This window comes from Nannospalax galili, unplaced genomic scaffold (assembly GCF_000622305.1).
Source record: "Nannospalax galili isolate Female #2095 unplaced genomic scaffold, S.galili_v1.0 scaffold2886, whole genome shotgun sequence".
NCBI classification, from domain to species: Eukaryota; Metazoa; Chordata; class Mammalia; order Rodentia; family Spalacidae; genus Nannospalax; species Nannospalax galili.
The window spans coordinates 140,314-162,485 of record NW_008355281.1 but is presented as its reverse complement, the minus strand read 5'-3'; the positions used below and the strand labels follow the sequence as shown (position 1 = coordinate 162,485).

The 22,172-nt window shown below is 45.2% G+C and overlaps 1 protein-coding gene across 1 annotated transcript in view; it reads left to right on the top strand.

Moving 5' to 3' along the window:
• Clstn2 (calsyntenin 2) overlaps positions 1 to 22,172 on the top strand; it is a 646,127-nt gene that overhangs the window by 500,829 nt on the left and 123,126 nt on the right. The window contains exon 5 of the mRNA XM_029555749.1: positions 4,328 to 4,477. Within this exon, the coding sequence (XP_029411609.1) occupies positions 4,328 to 4,477 (150 nt within the window). The remainder of the gene's footprint in view (positions 1 to 4,327; positions 4,478 to 22,172) is intronic.

The following is a 22,172-nucleotide window of genomic DNA, read 5'->3' as shown; positions in this document are numbered from 1 at the left end:
AATGTAGCTGAGATACACACAAAAAAATCAACAAATTAAAAAGAGGAGGGAGCATGGAAATTTACGTCATGTTAATTAGTAGAGGTGATAAACATTACCACTGAAATCTACACAATGACTTTATAGACATACACAGTTGCCAAGTACAACCAATTATGACTAGGAATAATCAGATACATACAGATTAGAGATGCATGTGCCAACATCTCAGTGTTATTAGCAAAAACAATGAGTCTTTCTGTAAGAAACAGTATATTTTAAAATGAAATGGAGATCTTTTTTAAAGGTTAAAAACTCATTCAATTTTATGTCTCAGTATAGAGATCAATATTGTATAACTATTAATTCAACAGCAAATCTAAAAATTTTATAGCCACTTTTGAAAGAGATGTACCTTTGCTCTGGAAACTGTTACTATGTTAAAGCTGTATTGAAATGCTTCTTCTAAAAAAATTCAAAAAAATATTTTAAAAAAATTTAAAAAATACTGCTAACAAAGACAACTTTACTTAACCAAGCCATTCTTTGAAAATGAAAGAGATAATTGTAAGAAGCAATAGATACTACTCTTTCCTTTCAAACTCTGAAAAACTTGAAATTTGGTTTGTGACAAAGAATTCCAGTCTTTTGATCATACCACACCCTGTAAAACTTTCATTTAAGGGAGGCCCTGATGCACTCCTGGGCCCGATTGCCTGGATTGGAGGAGCTCTTCTTCCTTCAGGTCAGTCCTCTTAAATTAGCCAACCGGAAAAGACTGTGAGGTCAGACCCCAGCCAATGGGGAAAAGACACAGTTCCCTTGCATTAGGGATAAAAGCCCCCCAAGCTTCTGGGTCCCGTGTGTACCTGCTGGATCTGACTAACCATGCAAGTCACCCTTTTACAAAAGTAAAATCTGTCTTGCTGAGTTCCTTTCACTTTGTCCTTGCATTTTGTTTGTTTGTTTGTTTTTGGTGCAGTATTGATGGGGTCCTTGGACTTCAGCTTTTATTTCTAACAAAATGACAAACAAAAGCCACTAGACCTATCTTGCAAAAATGCTAGGGCCTGGAGATGTTAGAATTTGGGATGCGAAGGCAATGCGATAAAGAAATGGAAAGGGAATCCGACCTTCAACAGATGCAGATAGCTTTATTAACTATGAGGGGCATTTAAACTTCCCTAGGGTATGGAGGTTGGGGCGTGGGGGTTGAGGGAGGCCTGTGATTTATAGGTGGACCCTGAAAATCCCAGCAAAGGGATCATGCCTTCCTAGAATCCCAGAAGGCAGGTGCCTACCAAGAATCCCATAAGATGAGGCATGCCCTGTGGTGTCCTGCTCCTCCCGTGGGATCAGGGCAGAAGAGATGTGGAGTTCTGATAGGGGGTTTGATAAGGAACCAGATCTAGAAGAAGGTTGATAGGAAACCAGATGTCTTTTTCTAGGGGCCATGTGCTCTGAAATAGATGTATCTCCCTCCTGCAGTGAGGGGCAGGGTGGGCAGATGGTCAGTTCCTTCAGCCATATTAGGCTGATTTTCCTTCAGGAGAGATGGCTCAGCAGGCTTGCTGCTGTTCTAGAGGACAGGAGTTCAGTTCCCAGCATGTCTCAAATCTCACAGCTGCATATAACTCTAGCTCTAGCGGATTTAAAACTTTCTGGGCTCCATGAGCACCTGTATTGACATGTACACACACACACACACACACACACACACACAGATAAATATGAATAAATCTTTAAAAAGAATGACTACAGCTAAAATAATATATCAATAAGTTCTCGTACCTGACCTTCTTGGAGCACAGCTATATCAGCTTGAACTTGCTGACCCTGGGGAAGTTACTTTGGATGATCAGGCAGCCTTCTTAGATATTCTCTCAGCTCAGGCTTTCTCCTTTCACAAACATTTGCATCTTTATAAGCCCTAGCCTTTGATGGGTGGAGTCCTTCCCTTAAAGCACCTTTCCTGTGGTCTGGGTGCTAATCTCTCTAGCAGTCAGTTACAGCTGCTTGTTGCCTGAACTCTCCTTGCCTGAAGCTTTAAACTTGCTCACTTACCTTTCCTCTGCCTAAGTAATTCATCATCTTTAAATTCAATTTCAGAAAGCAAGTATAATGAAGATATTTGGCCCTTACGGGCTATCTGCTATTTCCTTCAGACTTGGACAAACAGGTCCAGGGGCTGCAGCTCACTTGAGTTTACTGTGGCCCAGTTCCCCCAGAAGGCACTAGGTAGAAAAGCTTACTAAATGTGCGAATAAAAGACAGAGTTTCAACAGACACAAAGACTGAGGACGTTTTTGAACTTTCAAAGCATTTTAAATGCATGCCTCATCCCCAAACAACCCTCTCCACACAAGGGATCACATTATTATACTATCATCTGTGACCCAATGCTTCCAATTCTATGCTTTGAAACCCATTTTCACATGCATGAAGTTGGTGGAGATGGAGAAAGGAAATTAGTCTCCCAGACAGTTTCATTAAGACCTGTTCCAGAAGTGGAGCTGCAACAAATTGAGCCAAAGATTCACTTTGTGTGTTTATTTTTCTACTACAATCAATAGTGTTTTGTCTGCTTAATGTTACACAGATTGTTAACACAGAGCCTTCCTCTTCTAAGTGGTGTGATTTGCTGTAGTCATTTGGCTCTAAAAGAAGAGAAAGTTAAGGCTTTCCTTCAAAATTCAATCTGATGCTGTAGAAAAATATCTTGTGGTGATTTTAAGGGGCTCCTCCCTGGCAGAACGCCTGTCTCTGATGAGAACAGCCACTGGCAAGTTCGCAAACAGAATACATGGGGCATGCTACGAATTCCCATGAACCATTCCAGACCTGTGCAGACCTTCAGAGCCAGAGTAAAACAAAGAATTGGGGGAAAGTAAACAGCAGGCCAGCAATACAGCAAACCCATTTTCATTCATAGATTTTTGACTGACTTTGTTAAACTGAGGCCACACATCAGTAGACACAATTACATTTTAAGGAATTAGTCCACAATATACAGCAAAGTGAGATAAGCTGTTCCCCAGTGTCCAGGGTGCCTTTATATTTCCTCTCTGACGTTAACCAGCCTCCCCATCTGGACACACTGGTATTGTGCAATGAATCAGCTTTTCCAATCTTTAAAGCGAAGTCTGACATAGTAATTTTCTAAGAATTTTATATCTTAGTACATTGCACCAATCTACGTGACAATATTTACCGGCTGAAATGAAGAAAGCTGGTTTGAGTAAGTTTTGTTTAGTTTTAGAAGTAGATACTTTAAAAATATACTAGAATCAGCCATTCTGTTTGTTGATTGTTGTTGTGGATTCATTTTATAATTTATGTTTCCTTAATTTAACTTTGGGTAAAAGATAATAACATTTGAGTTCCTATTTTCTGTCAATGCCTCCTCAAAAGGACAAAAGGAAGTCAGGTGTGGGGCGCACGCCTTTAATTCCAGGAGTTGGGAGGCAGAGGCGGGCAGATCTCTGTGAGATTGAGGCCAGTGTGGTCTACTTAATGAGTTCCAAGAGAGAGAGAGGGAGAGAGAGAGAGAGAGAGAGAGAGAGAGAGAGAGAGAGTAGGTGAGAAGGAAATTACTCCCAGAAAATGAAGATGTTAATGTCTTAAGCACTAAAAACTTAAAGTATTGAATTTAGGGTGTTTATTCATTTTTTTTTGGCACCCAAATAGCATACAATCAAAACTAGTCACTTTAAATTTTGATCATTAATAACCAAGTATTTATTTCTGATCGTAATACTAAGTTCTTTATGAGCAGAAACACAGAAATGGCTCTGAAAACACTGTTTTGTCTCTTGGAGGAGAAAAATGTCTCCTTCCTCAGGGCAAGGAATCTGTTATCCTACACAGCTTTCACAAGGAGGTCACACATTTTCTCATTGATTTTACTTCCTATTTGGTAGCAAAATAATGTGAGAAGAGACAGTAAGCTTTGCTGGCAACAAGCCCAGATGCTGAAAAATATGTGCCAGGACTTTTTCTGGATTCTCTTTCCCAGAAACTTCATGGCAGACAAGTGATCTGTGGCCTGCACCAGATATACAGACACACGTGTGAACTTTAGGGGGAGTTTTCTGACAACCCATTACTGCCAGAATTCCTTAGCAGCCAGATTGCAAGGAGATGGCCCCAGCCAGTGGTCCCAGGAACCTACCACGGGAGCTTGGAGGGTATGGGTGAGAGCCACGCTCCTGCTTGCCCTTATTTTCACAAAGAGGTAGAGAAAAGGGTCATTCCATTCCCCTGAAGAGTGAGGGAAGGAGACGAGCTTTTGAATAAGTTAGTCCAATTCACTTGACCTGAAATTATTTTGCGCCTCCCTTTTCCTTAGGCAACATCAGAAACACTGAGAAGCTCAGTTACGACAAGCAACACCAGTATGAGATTCTGGTGACCGCCTATGACTGTGGACAGAAGCCTGCGGCTCACGACACCCTGGTGCAGGTGGATGTAAAGCCAGTGTGCAAGCCTGGCTGGCAAGGTGGGTCGGGTTTTATCAGTTCTGCAATGTGAAGGCAATTTGACCCGGACCACCAAGGGTGCTGGGTGTGTCCACAAATCTCACAGCACCTGTCTAAAGGAAGTTTTAAAGTACAGTCATTTTTCTCGAAAGAAATAGTTTGTTTATTCTCACTATTTCCTGATAGAATATTCCCATTTTACAGTTGAGAATGTCAGAGAGAAATTGTCTAACCACAATGCTCCCTTGCACAAATCTCATGACATTTTTGAATCAATAGTAATTATCTCACAGAACTTGCGAAAAACTGCCAGTCTGTTTCCCTAACCCGAAAGTGCTGAGCCTGACTGATGTGCTCCAAGTTTTGCATCACTGCTCAGCACCTAGGGAAGGTAGTCACATCCCTTCTACTCACACACAGCATGTATACACACAGGTGAGAGGGCTGAATCCAGCCTCCGCGTGAGGGGCTTTCTAAAAGAGTGACTCAGGAAGAGAGAAGAAATGGTTGTCAGGGAGGTAGATTTTGTGTCAGTTTAGATCTTTTAAGAAGCAAAGACCGAGAAGATGCTCATCACCCCTATGTGATAAGGTCAGTCATGGACCGAAGGGGGTGTAAGGAAGGCAGGCGCCACAGCATAGATGGCTCTTGTGGCAAATTGAGTGGTTTGTGTATTAATAGTAACAGCTCCGTGACATCAGTGGGTCTGGTGGACAGGTAGGGATGGTAGTGCCATCTCTGTGTCTCAGGTTGGGTGCTGACTGCCGTGTCTCTTCTGGACGTGTTTATGATGATATTGCTCAGTCCTCATAACTCATTGTGCTTTGTGGGGTCACCTCTCTTGTACTTTTGCTACTACCTTTTCATGATATGTCTTTAAGCTTCTGGCCACATTATTCTTTTTCTCCCACTCAGTCACTCATACCCATATTAAGCACACTGATGCCAGGCCACCCTATAGGTCCTTTAGTCTACCATTCATTCTAAATGCAATCCAGCAGGGCCAGACTGTTCAGTCATATGGCAAAGATACCTGTGCCTGAGATGTTACCTAGAATCACTCTGCTCAGAAGGCAGCTCTCCAGGAGCTCCTCCCCCGCACAGCCTGATCTCCCTAAACTTAGACAAAAGAGCTGGGAACTCAGGCACTCACCTCTGAGAGAGCCAGAACTGTGTGAATTTGAACAAAGAAGAGAATATGAAATGCTAAGGAGAAGAGCCACAAGCAAGATATGAAAGAAAAAGAACAAGGTAGAGTGGCCCAGGTTTAGCCTGTTCAGAAACAAGCCATAAGGAAAGAGGGTTATGCTGACCAGGCATGGTGGCACATGCACTCAAGAAGCTGAGGCAGGGGGATTGTGAATTTGAAGCCAACCTGGGCTATATAGCAAAACTCTGTCTCTAAATAAATAAATAAATAAATAAATAAATAATAAGATGAATGAAAGGAAGAAAAGACAAGAGGAAAGAACAAGCCAAGCTGGAGTAGGAAACTGTTTTCCCAACTTCAGGAGCCTGTGAGCTGGTGGGTATAATTCACTAGGACCTGGGAAACAGTATTCTGCCTCGTTTGTTACTCCACTTCTCAGGCTTATCACAGTGCCTGACTCTAATGGGAAGTGCTCAAGAAATAACCATTGAATGAATGAATGAATGAATGAATGCCACTCAAGAAGTCATTCTGTTTTAACTTGTAAATATTACCAGCGAAAACCTGGCCTTTCAAAAGAAGGCCCAGAAAGGACATTTTCTAAGCATGGGACATGCTCACAATTGGATTTGTAAGTGTGAAACACAGAGCATAAGGTCTTATCTGAACAATGATTCCAGTGGTTTTTGTTTTTGACAAATGAAGCACCTACAGATTTGGGAGTACGTGTTCACACCTGTATTTAAATGTAATTTCTTTCCAGAGTTTGTACTTGTTGAATCTACATAAATTTAGCATTGTGTGCAAAGAAAAAGTGGTCACCCTGATTAATTCTGTGTGTGAAGGGTGTAGTGAGCACCTACCCTGCAGTGAGCAGTGCTCTGGACAATGCCAGACCGTGAGTGGGAGTGGGGGTGGGGCGCAAGTTGCCTGCTGTGTCTCCAGGGCTCCTGCCTATGCACTATGCAGGTCCTCACAGTGTTAAGAGGATTAATGAAAGGGCCATGAGATCTTGCTTTAAAAAGCTACATCTTTCCTGGAACAAAGGAAAGAGGGAGGGAGCAGTTCCCAGCTTCAGTTCATCATGTCAGGCAAAGTGATTTTCCCATGTGTAACAACATCAGAATCAGCTGCTTCCCAGCGGCTCCATGCCTAAGCTGGAGGGCCTGTGGTGGTACTGACATGAATTCTTCTTTGAGAGCCTCTCCCTTCAGCTCGTCCCTGCAGGTAAGTATCAAGTCCCTCTCCCAGCCACCACTCCAGCAGACTTTCAGGTCATAGCTGAGCCCTCTAGGCTGTCTGTTGTGTACAGCAGTGGTCACAGTGCATTTTTGCCATTATGTTCCAGCCCCCAGAGATGGAGAGAAACTTCTCTTGTCCAGGCTCTTAGCTGAATGGGTATCTTTCTCTAGGGAAGAGCTGCTTGCTGCTTGCCTGGCCCCTTCTCCTGGCTTTTGCATGACAACCTGCAGTGAGTCAGGTCTGTTTCTTTGATGCCTGCAGATAAGGCAGGTCTCTCCTCAATGTGAAAGGTGGAAAGGCTTTTCTTCTCGTGGAACAGGCGTGAGGGAATACTCTACTTTGTATGTGACAGAAGAGCCCAGAAATGGGGTGGGGGGAGCTGTTTTGGGAAGAAGAGTAGCCTGGTTTGCAGAGGTCATGACTGGGAGATGTAGGAAACGTGATTGGAGAAGTTAGGGGTAGCGAAGGTAGGTGACTGAGACTTTGAACCTCAGTGAGCCTCAAGCCCCTACCGCTGGCTGAGAGGAGTCACATGTACATGCTCAGTGAAATTCCCTATAATTCTGCAGTAGAACACAAGCCCCTCCCAAGCTCACTTCTCACCAGCAACACAAGTCTGTAAACAGAATTTGGCAGTTTGAATTCCTGTACCTGTTCTAAGTCATTTCTCTGCAGGCAGGAGGGGATTGCCACACACTGAAAGCAATCCATCATGTTCAGTAGCCTCCTGCCTTTCCAGCACTCCCAATCGGGACTCTGTCCAGCTTCCACTGCAATCAGCTTCTCCAAGTGAGCTGCTGCTGCTGAGTAAGGGGCCCTGCTCATAGGTGGAGCCTTCACTTTCTCCCTAGAATGCACAAGGAATCTGCTCCCAGACTCCAGTGATGGCCCAGAGCACTGGCCCTCAACTTCCATCATAATAACCCTTCCACATGCACGGCCACGTATTCCCTCTCCCTGGCCTTACCTAGCTGCGCACAAGACACTGGCTCTGTTGCCAGCTGCCTTTCTCACCTTAGCCAAGAAGTTGTCTCCTCAGACTGTGCTTTTCAAGCTTTAGTCTCCTCAGTGGGTTCGTCTTGTCTTCCATTAGGCTCCTTGAGGTCAGAACCACACTTCTCACAGCTTCTGACATTGAACTGTCTGTCACCTATACCTAGACTAAAACCTTGCTGGCTTGACTCACCATTGGGTGGAGTGGGGCTACCAGGGCTCCAGCTAACAGCAAGAAGAGGAAGGTTTCACATCCAAACCATGGACCTAGGGTGCCAAATATGTACATCTATTTTGTTCTTGAGAGAGCTTTGATCTATCTGCGGCACTTAGGTGATAATGCTAAATCATTGAAAATGGCCTCTGACTCTTCAGGGGTTGGCAGACTTTATGCTCCCTTTCTCATTTGGTCAGGGAGGAAGGTGGTCTTGGAGTATAAACCACCTCTTTGTTTAGTCCTGTAATTTGAGAAATGGTTTGCTTATGGGCAGGTCCAGGCATGGAGATAAATGAATGTATCAGGAACCAGTGAAGAGGTATGTGAGTAGCCAGCCACAGGGTGGAGGCATGTGAGTAGCCAGCCACAGGGTGGAGGCAGTCTAGTGTCCTGCCTCTCCTGCCAGGTTTCTGGATTGCTGTCTTCTTGATATGTGTCTCTGTCTTGCTGTTGGGGGAACTTCTGTCAGCCTGGCCTGGGTGCGAGAGCACTCAGACAGCAAATGGGAGGCTGTCAGGGTGATGTTAGCAGTAACAGCGGCGAGCCCAGTGGAGATGGAGCTGAGCCATGTGACATCACGGGCCCCTCAAATGGGGTTTCTGATCTGACCTTTAAGAAAATCATTTCAGTTGTTGGTCAGGAGGCTTTCGCTTACTTCATTTTAATTTTGTGTTGTCATTTGGAAAAACCGGCCTTGCTTATGCTTTTTACACCCCAGTCCTTCATCATTCTTGGTGTCTCAAGGCAACAGCATCCTCTTCCATAACACTGACATGTCAGGTTACATCCTCATTACTGGTCCTGCCAGGAGGGACCCAAACCCCACTATTTCATCCCAGGGACCCTTCACCATTTCCTCCCTGGACTTGTTGCTGGCCAGACAACCAGACACGTGGATCTGGGTTCCCCAGACTGAAGAATCAGCCATCCAGCCCTGGTGAAGCTGCCTCTGTCTGCTGTCTCATACCTGAGCAGAGGACCCCAGGCAACTAGGCATGCCTTACCCAGCAGTTCACTCAGCTCCCCTTAAGGAGTTTCTCTATGGATGCAAACAAAACCTTTCCCTCTCGTCTTCTCGATGATGTGTCCTAATTGAGTAAAAGAAAGGCAGCTGGGCAAGGTGGCACTGGCCTTTGATCCCAGGAGTGGGAAGGCCGAGGCAGGTGATCTCTGTGGGCTAGAGGCCAGCCTGGTCTACATAGTGAGTGCCAGGCTAACCGGGCCCACTGATACAGGGTCCCTTTTCAGAGTTCTTAGTCTCCTTTATAAAAGAATTTAAGAATGGACTCAAATTGATGCTTTAGGACAGTTTTATTCAAATTCAAAGAAAAATCCTGGAACAAGCAAGCTGTAAATCTCAGCAGCAGCCCTTAGGAGAAGAATGGAGGGAAGAAGGAATAAAAGCCATAAAGTGATGCTGGCTTAGAGCTGACCTGGAGGTCAGACACCTGGCAGACTAGCAGCCACATGGTCAGGTGGGGAAGGGAGCTTTAGGGAAAAAGTTAAGAAACACAAGATGTTGGGACAGCCCAGAGCATTAGAGAACGTGTGACTGGAAAAGAAACCAAGAAGAAAAGGAGAGGTTCTGCTTTTCTGAAAAACTATGGGGAGCCACACAGTCCAGAAGCTCTGCGCTGGGGGTGGGACCCCTAACAGGAAAAGCTCTCCATCTCACTAACACACTAGGTATCCTGCCCATCTCTACCATGACTTAAGGTGAGCCTGCCTTCCCAGGGGTGGTTCTATGACCAGGTGATTATGACCAGAAAAACAGAAAGTTAAGGTTCTACCAGGCCAGAGATGACTATTTTCTTGATCACATTTCTCTTTTAGGGATATTTGCTATTTAGCACTATGAAGGGAGACCTTGTCTCAGAAAAACAAAACAGAAAACAAAAAACAATAAACAAAACAACAAAAAAGAAAGAAAAATAGAGGGAGATGCCCCCACGTGGTTGAACACATCCCCCTGTTCTCTGGGCTTTGAATGATTCTGTAGAGGCATCAAATCACCTCTAATTTCCACTGTTTCACCAACCAGCCCTTCTCAAGGAAGGGCATCATCTTAAGGGAGTGCTCTCAAACCCAAATGTCACCACACATCAGTCAAGGGCCTGGATAAAATGCAGATCCAGACAATAAGACAGGGGTAGGTCTGGGTTCTACAGGTACGTAAACTTCACTTTGAATAAGAGGGTCACGCAGAAGATATCAATGAAGCCATTAGAATGTGTCTGCACATATTCTACACATCTACTTGTGTTGACAAGCTAGCTGTAGAAAAGCTGCTGGTTGGTTTGAATTCTCCCTAAGTTACTTGCGTCATGAGATAGAACTAAAGCTCATATACACATTACAGGGCAGGAAATGTTCTTAGAATGAGTATCTCCCTGGCTGCTGGACAGTTCCCTTGTTTAAAAGGTCCTCTGCATGCTGAGGCTGGATGCACAGAGACCTGATCTAGATGTGACCTATCACAGCCCCTAACAGAGGAGATGATGGCAGAACTGATGATGAAGGCAAGGAGCAAAAATGAGACACTGGGGCCCCTGGCTCATATCTAGATTGATGGGTGGCTTTAAGCACAGAAGAGAAGGGTGTTTCCCTATCAGGTGTTATGGAAGTAGGAGGGATCACATATGGTCAGACACAACGGAAGAAGACTGGACTGACCAAACGGGACCAGATCAAGGGGGAAGGACTTGTCATTCTGAGGACAGGGAAAAGCCCAGAAACTTTACTTCCTCCATGAGATTTGCAGCGCCTTAGAGAAGAAGAATTCCTTGGTCACCCACATAGATAATAGGAAGGTGGAGATAGAGTACAGAGGGGCCAGCTGGAAAGAATGATTATTCCTGAGTGTACTTTGCTAAAGCCAAGTGTTTATTCTAAAACCAATTTAAAGTACTTGGAAGAAAAGGAGATTAGATTTGTAGGCAAATATCCTGAGGCTCCATAAGCAAGGAGACAAAGTTAGCAGTCAGGTGTTCCTGGGGCAGAGAAGGCTCCTACTATAACTTGTCAATGTGTATCCAACCTCCTGCAGTCACCTTGTCAAAGACAGTGCAGCTCAGGGTCCAACCGACTTCATCCTTGCCCCCTCCAAAACTCAAATTAATACTGATTGAGGAAACAGAAGAGCTGGCTTAGCTTTCATTATGTGAAAGGCACTGATTTCAAATAATGGGTGTTGAGCCCAGTAAGATGCACAGATTTGCTTAGGAAACAGAGTTGCTAAGGGCTGTGAAGGTGGAGCTCCGTCTACAAGGGGAGTGGGTGATGATGTTGTACCTTTTGTAAGCTGATGCTCAGGGCTCTGCCAGAAAGATGGATTAAAGGAGTGCTCTCGTTGCTGCTTCACCATCCTGCTGGGTGTCTGAGATGCCACAATAGCACTACCAACTATCTTTAAAAGGAATAATCCCCTCTTAATATGCAAATAGCTTCTATAGCAAGAATGGGTTAAACCAGCGTTCGGCAAAGTGTAGCCCATAGGTAAATCTAGTAAACCACTTGTTTTTCTACAACTATGAGCTAAGATAATGTATTTTAAGTATTTTAAATGGTTAGAAAAAGTTAGAAGATTTCATAGCACATGAGCATTATAAGAGATTCAAGTCTTGGTGCTGTGAAGTTTCACTGGGACCCAGCCACACTTCTTGCAAATTGTCCATGGCTGCCCTGTAACAGCAGGGCTTATGACAGAGGTCACATATCCCGAAAAGTCTCAATATTTGCTTTGTGACTCTTGCAGAAAAAGTTTTGACCCTTGCATGAAGCTATTGTCGTTCATTGTCACCTTGGAAGAACTGGTTGACTGGATTATCCAGCACAGTCCAGAAAAGCCAGGACATCAGTTCCCATATTTGGAGAGAGCAAAGGAGTGTAAATAAGTCAGCTTAGCATCACCACACAGGGGACAACCCTATGACACAGGCAATTCTACCCCATTTTAAAGATAGGAAAATAGGTAAACGGGAGGCTAAGTGACCTACCCCAACCTCACAGCTATTAAAAGCCAAGGACGGAAGAGGTGCCCACCACAGCAGAGCTTGCTCATTTCTGCCTCACCCACTTTTCCTTCTTGAGGCCGCTTTGGCAACTCATTGTAAAGCAAACCCATGCTTGCAGATTGCCTTCTCTCAGATACTCTGCCTGAACCCAAAGTTGCCTCTGATTATCTCAGGGGACAGAGCAAGGTGAGCCTGGGACTTGGATATTAAGCTTCAGTCACGAAGAGGCTTGAAGCAGCAAGGTGTCACCTTCCCTTCAAAGAAAACTCAGCTTGACAATTACCCTATCTACCTTTCCATTCAGCAGGGCAGTATGGGCGACTGCGCTCTCTCTGGGCACAGGGTGCGCTCACTCCCTGCGGGTCCGCAGACTGCTCTGGGGAGCAGCGGCTCCAGGAGTGGCAAGGCGGATCCGCCTACTTCTCTGGGAAGCTGCGGCTCCAGAAGCGGCGGGCGCCCTGCAGGCTTTCCCGGCGGCTCGGCCGTGTCTCTGGTGCTGGTGACAGCTGGTGGCTGTCACAACTTCTCTGGCGCTGGGAGCTTACTCTGCTACTGGAGCAATGTCCAGCCGGAATCCCGTCTCTATTTCACCCGTGTACCCTTCCTCAGGATGTGAGGCTCCTGGCCACTGAGCTATGCAGGGAAGGAGTACAGAGATGGCGAAAGCTGGTGTCTGTGGGTCGGTAACGAAAGGTGCTGCCCTCCGGGGGAATCAGGTCGCCCGTACACAAGACTCAAGGCTCACCTTAGTCTGTGTTTACAGCTTTATTCTCTCTGGGACCCAATCTCTGGGACCCAGTCTCTGACCCAAAATCCCAATATTAAGAGAAGGCTAAGATATTTTATACCATGGGGGTAGTGGTAAAAGCTTTGGCTGTTAGATGCTTTGTGAAACATTCTATTTACATGTGGAAGTGGATTTCTGCCAGACAGTCGTCTGCTAGGAAAATTACAGGAAGGCATGGTACCTTTCAGAGCTAAAGGCCATGTTTATGTTATGGCATTGGTGGCGGACACTTCAAAAGGAGAGACAGGGAAGATGCCAGGAAGACACCCCGCTATGAAAGGAACCCGCAGCACATAACCCGAGCTGCATGAGCTGTCTGGTGTGAAGGGGCTTTGACTTTGCATAACAGAGATCTCCCAACAGGGCAGTACCTGCCTTTTTCAAGGTTCATCTCCAGGGACCCAGTTCCTTCTTCCTCTAGCCTTGATCTCTGTCTGCTCCACCCTCAGGTTCCCTGCCCCTTTCAGCATCCCCTCTTGGCCCATAACCTCTGTCCTTGTGTCTCTACTCTCCACTCTCTCCAACCTTCAGCTTCTGTGCCTTCTTTGGATTCCGTTCCCTTTCTTCTCTTTCCCAAGCAACACGAATGCACCCTAATCCCCACATGGAGAAAGCTCTGGGGCTCTGCAAAGTGGAGGGGTACAGGGGTCAAGCATGAGTCACTGATTATGGGGCTTGGTGTGGAGCCTGAAGAACTGGAATCAAAATTCAGCTCCAGTCTCATCTGGCCACAGGCCATTTCTCTGGCCGTGCTTTGGTTCCCTCAACAGTACACTGTGAATCATAATTCTTGGCCAAACTCTTTTGTAGGTTATTAGGACCAAAAGAGATTCCAGTGCTGAAAACATTCACAAAATTTAAAACACTGTGCAAATATTGCTATGATTAAAAAAAGTGGGAAAATAAGTGCTGCCCTACAAATGGACATACGTGTGCAACATTTAAATCCATAAAACGGACTAAGACTATGTGGATTGAGCATCATGCTAACTTACTGTTGGTTCATAAGACTGGGGGTAGGGCAGAAACAGCACAGTCCTGGGGAGGGGAGAACCCAGGTTCCAGCCCCAGCTTAGCTATCACTCACTCTGAACTGGGAAACTTACGCCTATTTAGCTTTAGCTTCCCTAAATGTAAACTGAGAAAAGTGCCTCCTCAGTGACTAGCCAGACAAGACCTTGCACAGAACCACTCCGTGGGCTCAGCGAACAGCGGCTCTTTTATTTTAGCTCCCTTTGCTCTGATGTTTAAAATCACAATGGGTCATTTCATCCCAAATAACTAGCAAAGCCATCATTGAGAGGGGAGCTCCACTGGCTGCTGCGGGGTGACCCTGAGCTTTGGGCTTGTTCAGTGCTGCCAGGCGAGCAGCTTGCTCCTGGCAGCAGACCTCAAGGGGTACTGTGCTGTGAATAACGACCTGTTTTGACATCCCTGACATAGCCGATCATTAAGGTGCTACAAATGGCTCTGTGCAGGATGCTGATTTACCTACTCTGTGGTGTCCCAATGTGCTTAAAGACCTGCTACATCAAAGCACCCTTGCTCAAGCCTGCTTCCATTTGGTTCGCCTGTCTGGAAGAAACAGGCCTTGGAGGTTTTTTTTGGATCTAATAATCTCAGCCATGGTGGGAGGGGTGGATTCAGCCCTTAATGATCATGCTTAATGATCATATTCATAGTCACTGCTGTCTGTCATTATCCAAGTGCCATCTAAGGGCTCATGTGCTTTTCACTGCATCCTGAAAGCTACTATGTTCCCACCTTATAGACGAGGACACCGAGATTAAGATTTACCACACAGCTTATAATATCCAGTCAGTTCAAAATGTGAATAGACACTGAGCCCTGCCTAGTCACTGATGTTTCCAAAGCAAATGTGGGACACTACAAGGGAGCTGTGTAGAGGAAGACTCTACACTTAGACCCTTTCATCATATAACCACACAAGGCAGCCTTGAGAGAAGGCCATGGCTTGCAAGATGGTGGGACCTGTCTTCATTCAGGGTAACAGGGACATCCATCTCTGATCCTTCTTAGATGGCCTCTTGGGAACCACAAAGGGAAAAGGGCTTTCCCACCAACACACACGTGAGATGCTGAGAGGGCGACCATGACTAGAATCAGGTCCCCTGGTCAGAGTCACTGTGTCCTACTTTATCTGTTCATGGGCCTGGCTTTGCTCTGAGTCAAACATTCAGCAGACTGTGGCTTGCCTTGACTGTTCTTCGCAATGTCAACAGTCCACAGAATATCACCCTACATGAAATCAGCAGGTGTAGAGCTGCAGAGTATAAGCTCTAAAGTTAAAAAAGACCTGGGTTCAAGTCCAGGAACAACCACACCTTAGCTCAAAACACTGGACAAGTTACTTAGCCTCTCTGAGCCCTTGAGTATGGTTTTGCAAAATGAAGCTATTAAAAGTACTTACCCAAAGGTTGTCAAAAAGAGAACTGTTCTTGGTATATAGGAATGACAAGACTAATACTAGCAGTAAAGGAAATTAATGAGAATAAACAGAAGTTACTATGGTAATCTGGGAAGTCCAGCCAAGAGCAGCTTGCTGACTGTGTGACCTTGAATGAGTCATTTGACATCTCAGTCTCAGGTGTTTCAGGGTGGAATGAGCCTGAGTCTCCTGCTAATGCCTTCTCCAGATGGATGACATGTGCACTGATGGCATGTGCAAAAGACCCAGCGAAGGGCTTATTGGTTGGTGGTGTCCTTCCTGCTCTAGTGATCAAATGGTAAATAGCTGAGCCAACCTTGACACCATGCTGTCTACATACCAACCAGACTTGTATTAATAATGAATACGACCCACACATCAGGCCACCTTCCTCTTCTGGCCATAGGCTTCATCTCAGAAGTAGACAGAATGGCTCCATTCTCCCTGTATCCACCTCTCTGGGATTTTGGTAGAAGGAGGGATGGGTTAGCCATGGTCTACCCTAAATTTGCATTGATGGGTGGTGTAAGCCACAAATTTCAGGAGGTAGGACACTGATACTACCGTGCCATACCTTAGTTCTGGCTCAATTAGGAAGCTCTCAAAGCTCAAAAAAAAAAAAAAAAAAAAAAAAAAAAAAAAAAAAAAATTCCCAGAGCTTGTTTGATGCCTGGCCAATAATGAGACGGATGAATTGGAATGTCAAGGTGAGGGCAGGCAGCTATTCAATACAGAGCCCAAGCTGTGAGAGTAGAGATCAAGGGTGCCTGGCTCCATGCTCAGCATCAGAAAGCCTTCTCACAGAAGGTGGCGCTCTAACTGAGATCTAAAACTGAGTGAACTTAGCTAGGTGCCCTGGGGACTGAGGAAGGGGCTGTGGTGGGAAGGAAGGGGAGGACTATTTCCAGGAGAGCTTTTCAGTTAATTGTTGTGCCTTCTAGGAATCTGTTTACACTGACTCTTCTCCACAAACCTTGCTTTATGACAGACAGGAGACAGGAGTTCAGGTTGTAGATGAAGATATTGGAAGAAGTTGTTTCCTATTAGTTTTCTATGAGGCTTCTGATATAAAATTTAATGAAGTAGAATTTCTAGAACTTTCCAGAGAGATTCTGTGAGGCAGTGGGAATAATAACCAGAGTTTTCCTGGCCCAAAGGACAAGCTAGGCCTCGACAGGAAGGGTTCCTCCCTGCCTGTCTTAGCTTACATTGCTTTAGGCTCTTGTGCTGTTATACCCAAGTATCTGGGGCTGGATAGAGCAGGGTGCTCATGTGAGCTTGTCTCCTGGTGAAGGCCTTGTGCTGCATCACAACATGGCGGGGAGCTGAAAGGGAAATGGAAGCATGCAAAAAGAGCCTATGGATGACAGGGACAAGGGAGCAAACTGCCTTCCAAAACCCACTCTCCTGATAACTGACTGTGGTGGTGTGAATGGAAATGTCCCCCACAGGCTACAAGTATTTGGACATTTTGTCCCCAGATGATGACGCTGTTTTGGGAGGTTTTAGAAAGTGTGGCTATCCCGGAGGAAGCATGTCACTGGGGGTGGGCTTAGAGAGTTCTTAAGCCTTGCCGGATCTCCAGTCACTCTCTTGCTTCCTGTGCCTGCATGATGATGTGAGATCTTAGCTTCTGCTGCTCCTGCTCCAGCCACCTCCAGCCACCATGCCTCCCCGCCATGACGGACTGTAATTCCCCTGGAACCGTAAGGTCAAATACACTCTTCCTTCTATAAATTGCTTGGGTCAGTGTTTCTATCACAGCAACAGAAAAGTGGCTAATACACTGTTCCAGTCCTGCAAGCCCTGATTTGATCTCTCAAGACCCAACCTAGCCTCTCAAGAGAGCCTTTAATCCCTTCAGAGGGTGTTGGCACCATGACCATGAGGCCTTTCTTCTTAGTTTCCACCACCTTCAGTTCTGTTACATCAGTGACCAAGTTTCTAACACACAAACCTTCATGATCAAGCCATAACCAAAGTAGCCTAGATACCTTCAGAACACTTACCTGTCTGGAGCTTCTAAGATCTAATCCATTCTGAGGACTCACTTGTGGTAATATGGCTGGTGGATGTCAGTCTATACAGTAAAATGTCACTCCACTTTCAGCCTCGTTTTAAAAGAAGTGAATCGTTTGGTTAGTCTTGTTCTAGTAATGGGACCTCTGCTAGAGGACAGAAGCCAGGATGGCTTTAATACCCTCTATATCTCCAAGGCCATGTTTGTCTCTGGCCTGAGACTCTGCATCCCCAGATCATAGCAGCCAGGTTCACACAGGCAGAACCAAGCCTGCGAGGAGCCCCATCCCTCTACTGGGCAGCTTGGTTAATGATGACAGAATCTCCCATCTGCCTTGAACTTTTGGGGCAAACCAGTCCTTCTTCCAGGCTGCAAGAAAGAAGCGAATACTGACAGGATGTTGCCCCTCCAAAGCCTTGAAGGATTTGGGCTTCAGCCTCTTAGTTTCCACATTGATTTTTAACAGCCATGATATCAAATGCCAAATTGTACCATGGTATATGCATAGGTGGTCCTCCAACATGCTAGCAGGGTCATGCAACAAAGAAGGCAGATACCTCTGGCAGGGGAGAAGGATGTTTTTCAGGTGAGAGGTGCCTAATCTGTACTCTGGAGAAAACTGCAAGATAAGTGGTAGCTGGGTCACCTTGACTTTTAATGCAACCATTTTTAGTTATAAAGAGTTTATGATCGTTGAAAATTATGAAAATAGTAGAATAATAATCACAATAAAAATTTCACATAATTGGGCAGGGGAGATGGCTCTGTGGTTGAAGCACTTTCTGTGCCAGCATGAGGACAGGACGGGAATTTGAATCTCCAGAGCCTACATACATCTGGACACAGTAGTGCTCATGTCTGTAATCCCAGTAGGAGGTGGAGACAGGAGACTCCCCAGCAACTTGAAGGCCAGCTAGTCTTGCACAGATAGCAACAAAACAACAAAAAGATCCTGCTTCAAACAAGGTGGAAGGCAATTCAGGGGAACAGACTGTTCAGACTTTGTTCTCTGATATCCACATTGTGACACATGCAAGCCCTCACTCACACAATCCGTCATTCACACAGGCAAATGTACAAATACACACACACACAATAGTAAGCACACACACATCATAAACACACACTCACATACAAATATAAAATAACAGTGATAAAATACCCGTAATGTAAGAATGCAGTATTGCCAATATTTTGTTTTCTCCTTTTCTGTCATGTGACTTGTGTTCTTTCTCACCTCACATCATATTTCTCTCCCAAATCATAAAACCTCACCACCCCTCTGTGGCTACAAAATGTTTCTTCAAGGAAGAATATCCAAATATGCTTGTCTGTGTCCTTGTGGTTAGGAAGGTGGTTGTCAGGCATTGGTATGATTCCAGTTTTCTGTTCAATGCATTGCTCAATATTTCCAAAGGTCTTTGAATTTTTACTTTTCAAGAGTCTGTGTGCTGGGCCAAAGTCTGAGGCATTGAAGTCTGAGACACACATTGCCAAGCACCCTCTTAACCTTTTTTAATGACTCAGTGCTGCCCTCAGTGGAAGGAGCCGCACAACACATGTGGACACCAGGAGCCTCATCTCCCAGTACAACACATGTGGACACCAGGAGCCTCATCTCCCGGTACAACACATGTGGACACCAGGAGCCTCATCTCCCAATACAACACATGTGGACACCTGGAGCCTCATCTCCCAATATAACACATGTGGAAACCTGGAGCCTCATCTCCCGGTACAACACATGTGGACACCAGGAGCCTCATCTCCCAGTACAACACATGTGGACACCAGGAGCCTCATCTCCCGGTACAACACATGTGGACACCAGGAGCCTCATCTCCCGGTACAACACATGTGGACACCGGGAGTTGAGGCTCCCGGTGTCCACTTTGATTCTCACTTGGGAATGTTCTCCAAGGAAATACTATCTTCTTGGACTACCAAGAGTCAAGGTCGTTTCATGGAAAATTAAGTAAGTTTTGAAGCTGCATACAATGGATAAACTGAAGAAATTTACATGACTACCATATAGCAGAATGTACATAAGGCATATAAGTCTCTTTTCAAAGAGACTGAAAATGTATACATGAAAAACTACACTCTCCGATTGTAAATGGTATCCCAAGCCATAAAAGTAAACGTTCTTAAAGAACAGCTGCTCCATCTCACACCAATAATACATTTTTCCCAAGATAAGAAAATTGCCCGGAAAATGCTCATGTTTGTTGGATATGAGAGTGAAGCATTTCTATAAATCTATGAGACAGTACTCTGGTTGACTGAGTTAATGATTTCCCCTTTGGGAGAAGTACCTTTCAGCACAGCTTCCCTGAATTGCTGGTTTCTACACCTCTTCAGCATCGATCCTGCCAAACATGTTCTATTTGCAAAGCACATGAGGAGAGATGAAAGAGTGAAATGAAGGACTGGGAGAGAGGAGGAGTTCGAGGTCCCAGTTTTTGACCACCGTACAGCTTTCTTCAGCATTGGCTACTGATGCGCCTGTCCACCAAAGGGCATGGAACCAGCTGTAAAGATGTGCTACCCAACACCCCCAAGAATATACACTATTGGAGAACTGAGGCACTCATCCCAGTATGACAGAACTTCGAAGAATAGAAGCCTTCCCTCTTTCTAACACATAGAAGCCCAGAGGCTGCTGGGATTGGAGTGTAGTTATCTTGAGTGCCTGAACCAGGCTAGCCACAGAGCAGAGCTTGCCCAGCGACTAGACACAGAGGCCCTCTCCAAGGGAGGCAGCAAATAGAACGAACAACAAAACCAATCAAGCAAAATGGCATCATCAATTCAGAAGGACTGGAATGAGCAAGGGAATCCACATAGGGCATAAAGTAAAGAAAGCCTGACCAGAACGGGAGGGCCAGGCCTTCCGTGAGTCCCAGACCTTGGGCACAGACACCTTTCATAACTAACGTGCTTTTGCCACTCATTTCTGAAATGCTTAGTGAGAACCCACTATGTTCCAGAAATTGCTCCAGGCACTGAAGATTTAAAAAGTAAACAAAATAGACACAGTCCCTGTTCTTCTAGGACATATGACTGGATGTAGAGATCAACAGTTGCAGATAAAAAGACCATCACAAATGGTGGAGAGATAGCTCAGTCGGTAAAGTGCTTACCAAGAAAGCATGAGGACCTAAATTCAGTCCCTAGAACTCCAGTAAAAAGCCAGGTATGGTGGAGCTTACTTATAATCCTAATGCTGGGAGGGCAGAGACAGGTGAAACCCTGGGGTTCCCTGACCAGATAGCCTAGTCTAACCAGTGAACTCCAGAAAAATGAGAGACTGTCTCAACAAATAAGATGGACAGCTCCTGAAGAATGATACCAGAGGCTGACTCCTGACCTCCACATATATGACATGAACACACACACATACACACATTAAAAAAAAAATCACAAAAGTAAATGAGTAGTTAGAAACCAGCATCACAGACAGATAATATAATCCAAGAGTGGGAAGTGCTGACTGGAAATCATCGTTTATTTGTGTTTATGATTAACTGAAAATCTATACGAGAAGAGCACAGCAAGGTGGGATGAAAGCTCAAGGGAGGGTCCCAAGGGAGCTGCTCATCTGTCTCACAGCTCTTGAGTCATGGAGTTTTTGGTGGTCAGATAGGGAGAGAGACAGGCTGTAGCCCCAACTTCCTCTCCTCCATGATCCTCTAGGCCATGGGGGTGCAGCCACGAGATTAGTTTGAAACAACTGAGCTCCACCCTCTGTAATGAGGGACAGTTAGAATTTTCTATTTACTAAATAAGCGCAAATATATTCTCTCTCATCATTTTCAGTGCAAATGATTCAAACTTCCCAGACTGCCTCATTAATAGACTGGTGAGAATTTTAGCCAGCTTGACTTGAATCCACCTCCATTAGGTGGAATCTTGACCTCCTAGCCCCATCCAAATCTCATTGGCCCACACCCCTACCCCATTCTCCTCTCATCATTACCAACCCATTCTGGCATTTTCAGTTTTGATAGGGTACTATTTAAACAGACCTTCTCATATGCAGTGAAGGGCCAGGAATTGTCGAATTAGTCATGAACCAATAATACTTCATGATACTATAAGAGAAACAGGTTTCTTTGAAAAAATGAAATGAATAGCAAGACATAAACACAAACTTTGTTATTAGATCCAACAAATATGAAATTACGCCGTGACTACTACCAGAGTGTCCATATATTCATTCTCTGTCTCTTGACTTAATTCAGGGGGAACTTATAGCAAGTAGGGGAGGGGTGCAGAGCAAGTAAGCAGCGTCTTCTGGGGAGTGTCTTTGCCCTTGCACTCCACAGGATCGAGTAGGTGTGAGGCATCACCCCAGTCTGCCCAGCAAGCATTCTCAGCATGTCCTGATCTGGTGGCACAAGTTCTCTTGCTTGACAGTAACAGGTCAGGGGAGAGGGGCCCAGGAAAGCCTAACATCCCTAGAGTTGTTGGGCGCCTGCAGCTTCCCAGTGCTATTTGAAATAAGCCTGGAAGTATCTACTGATGTGCATCAGTATGAGATCTGCAGGGTAAGACAGAAGGAATCAATAACCACAATGTTGATCGGGAACAAAATGAAATCTCCTCTGTTACCTGAAGCTGGAGAAAACATTATAACAAGGAAAATTTGAAGATAAATTTTGAGTTATTTAATTTGATATTTTTTAAGAATAAGGAAGCCAGAAAGGGTTGAAAATTCATGGAGGTTTCCAAGACTGAAGCCAGTTATAAGAACAATTTCAATACACACACTTACCCACAGCCATTCGCACATACTCATATGCTCCCCCTGCCATGCCCCCATATACACACATGCAAGCAGG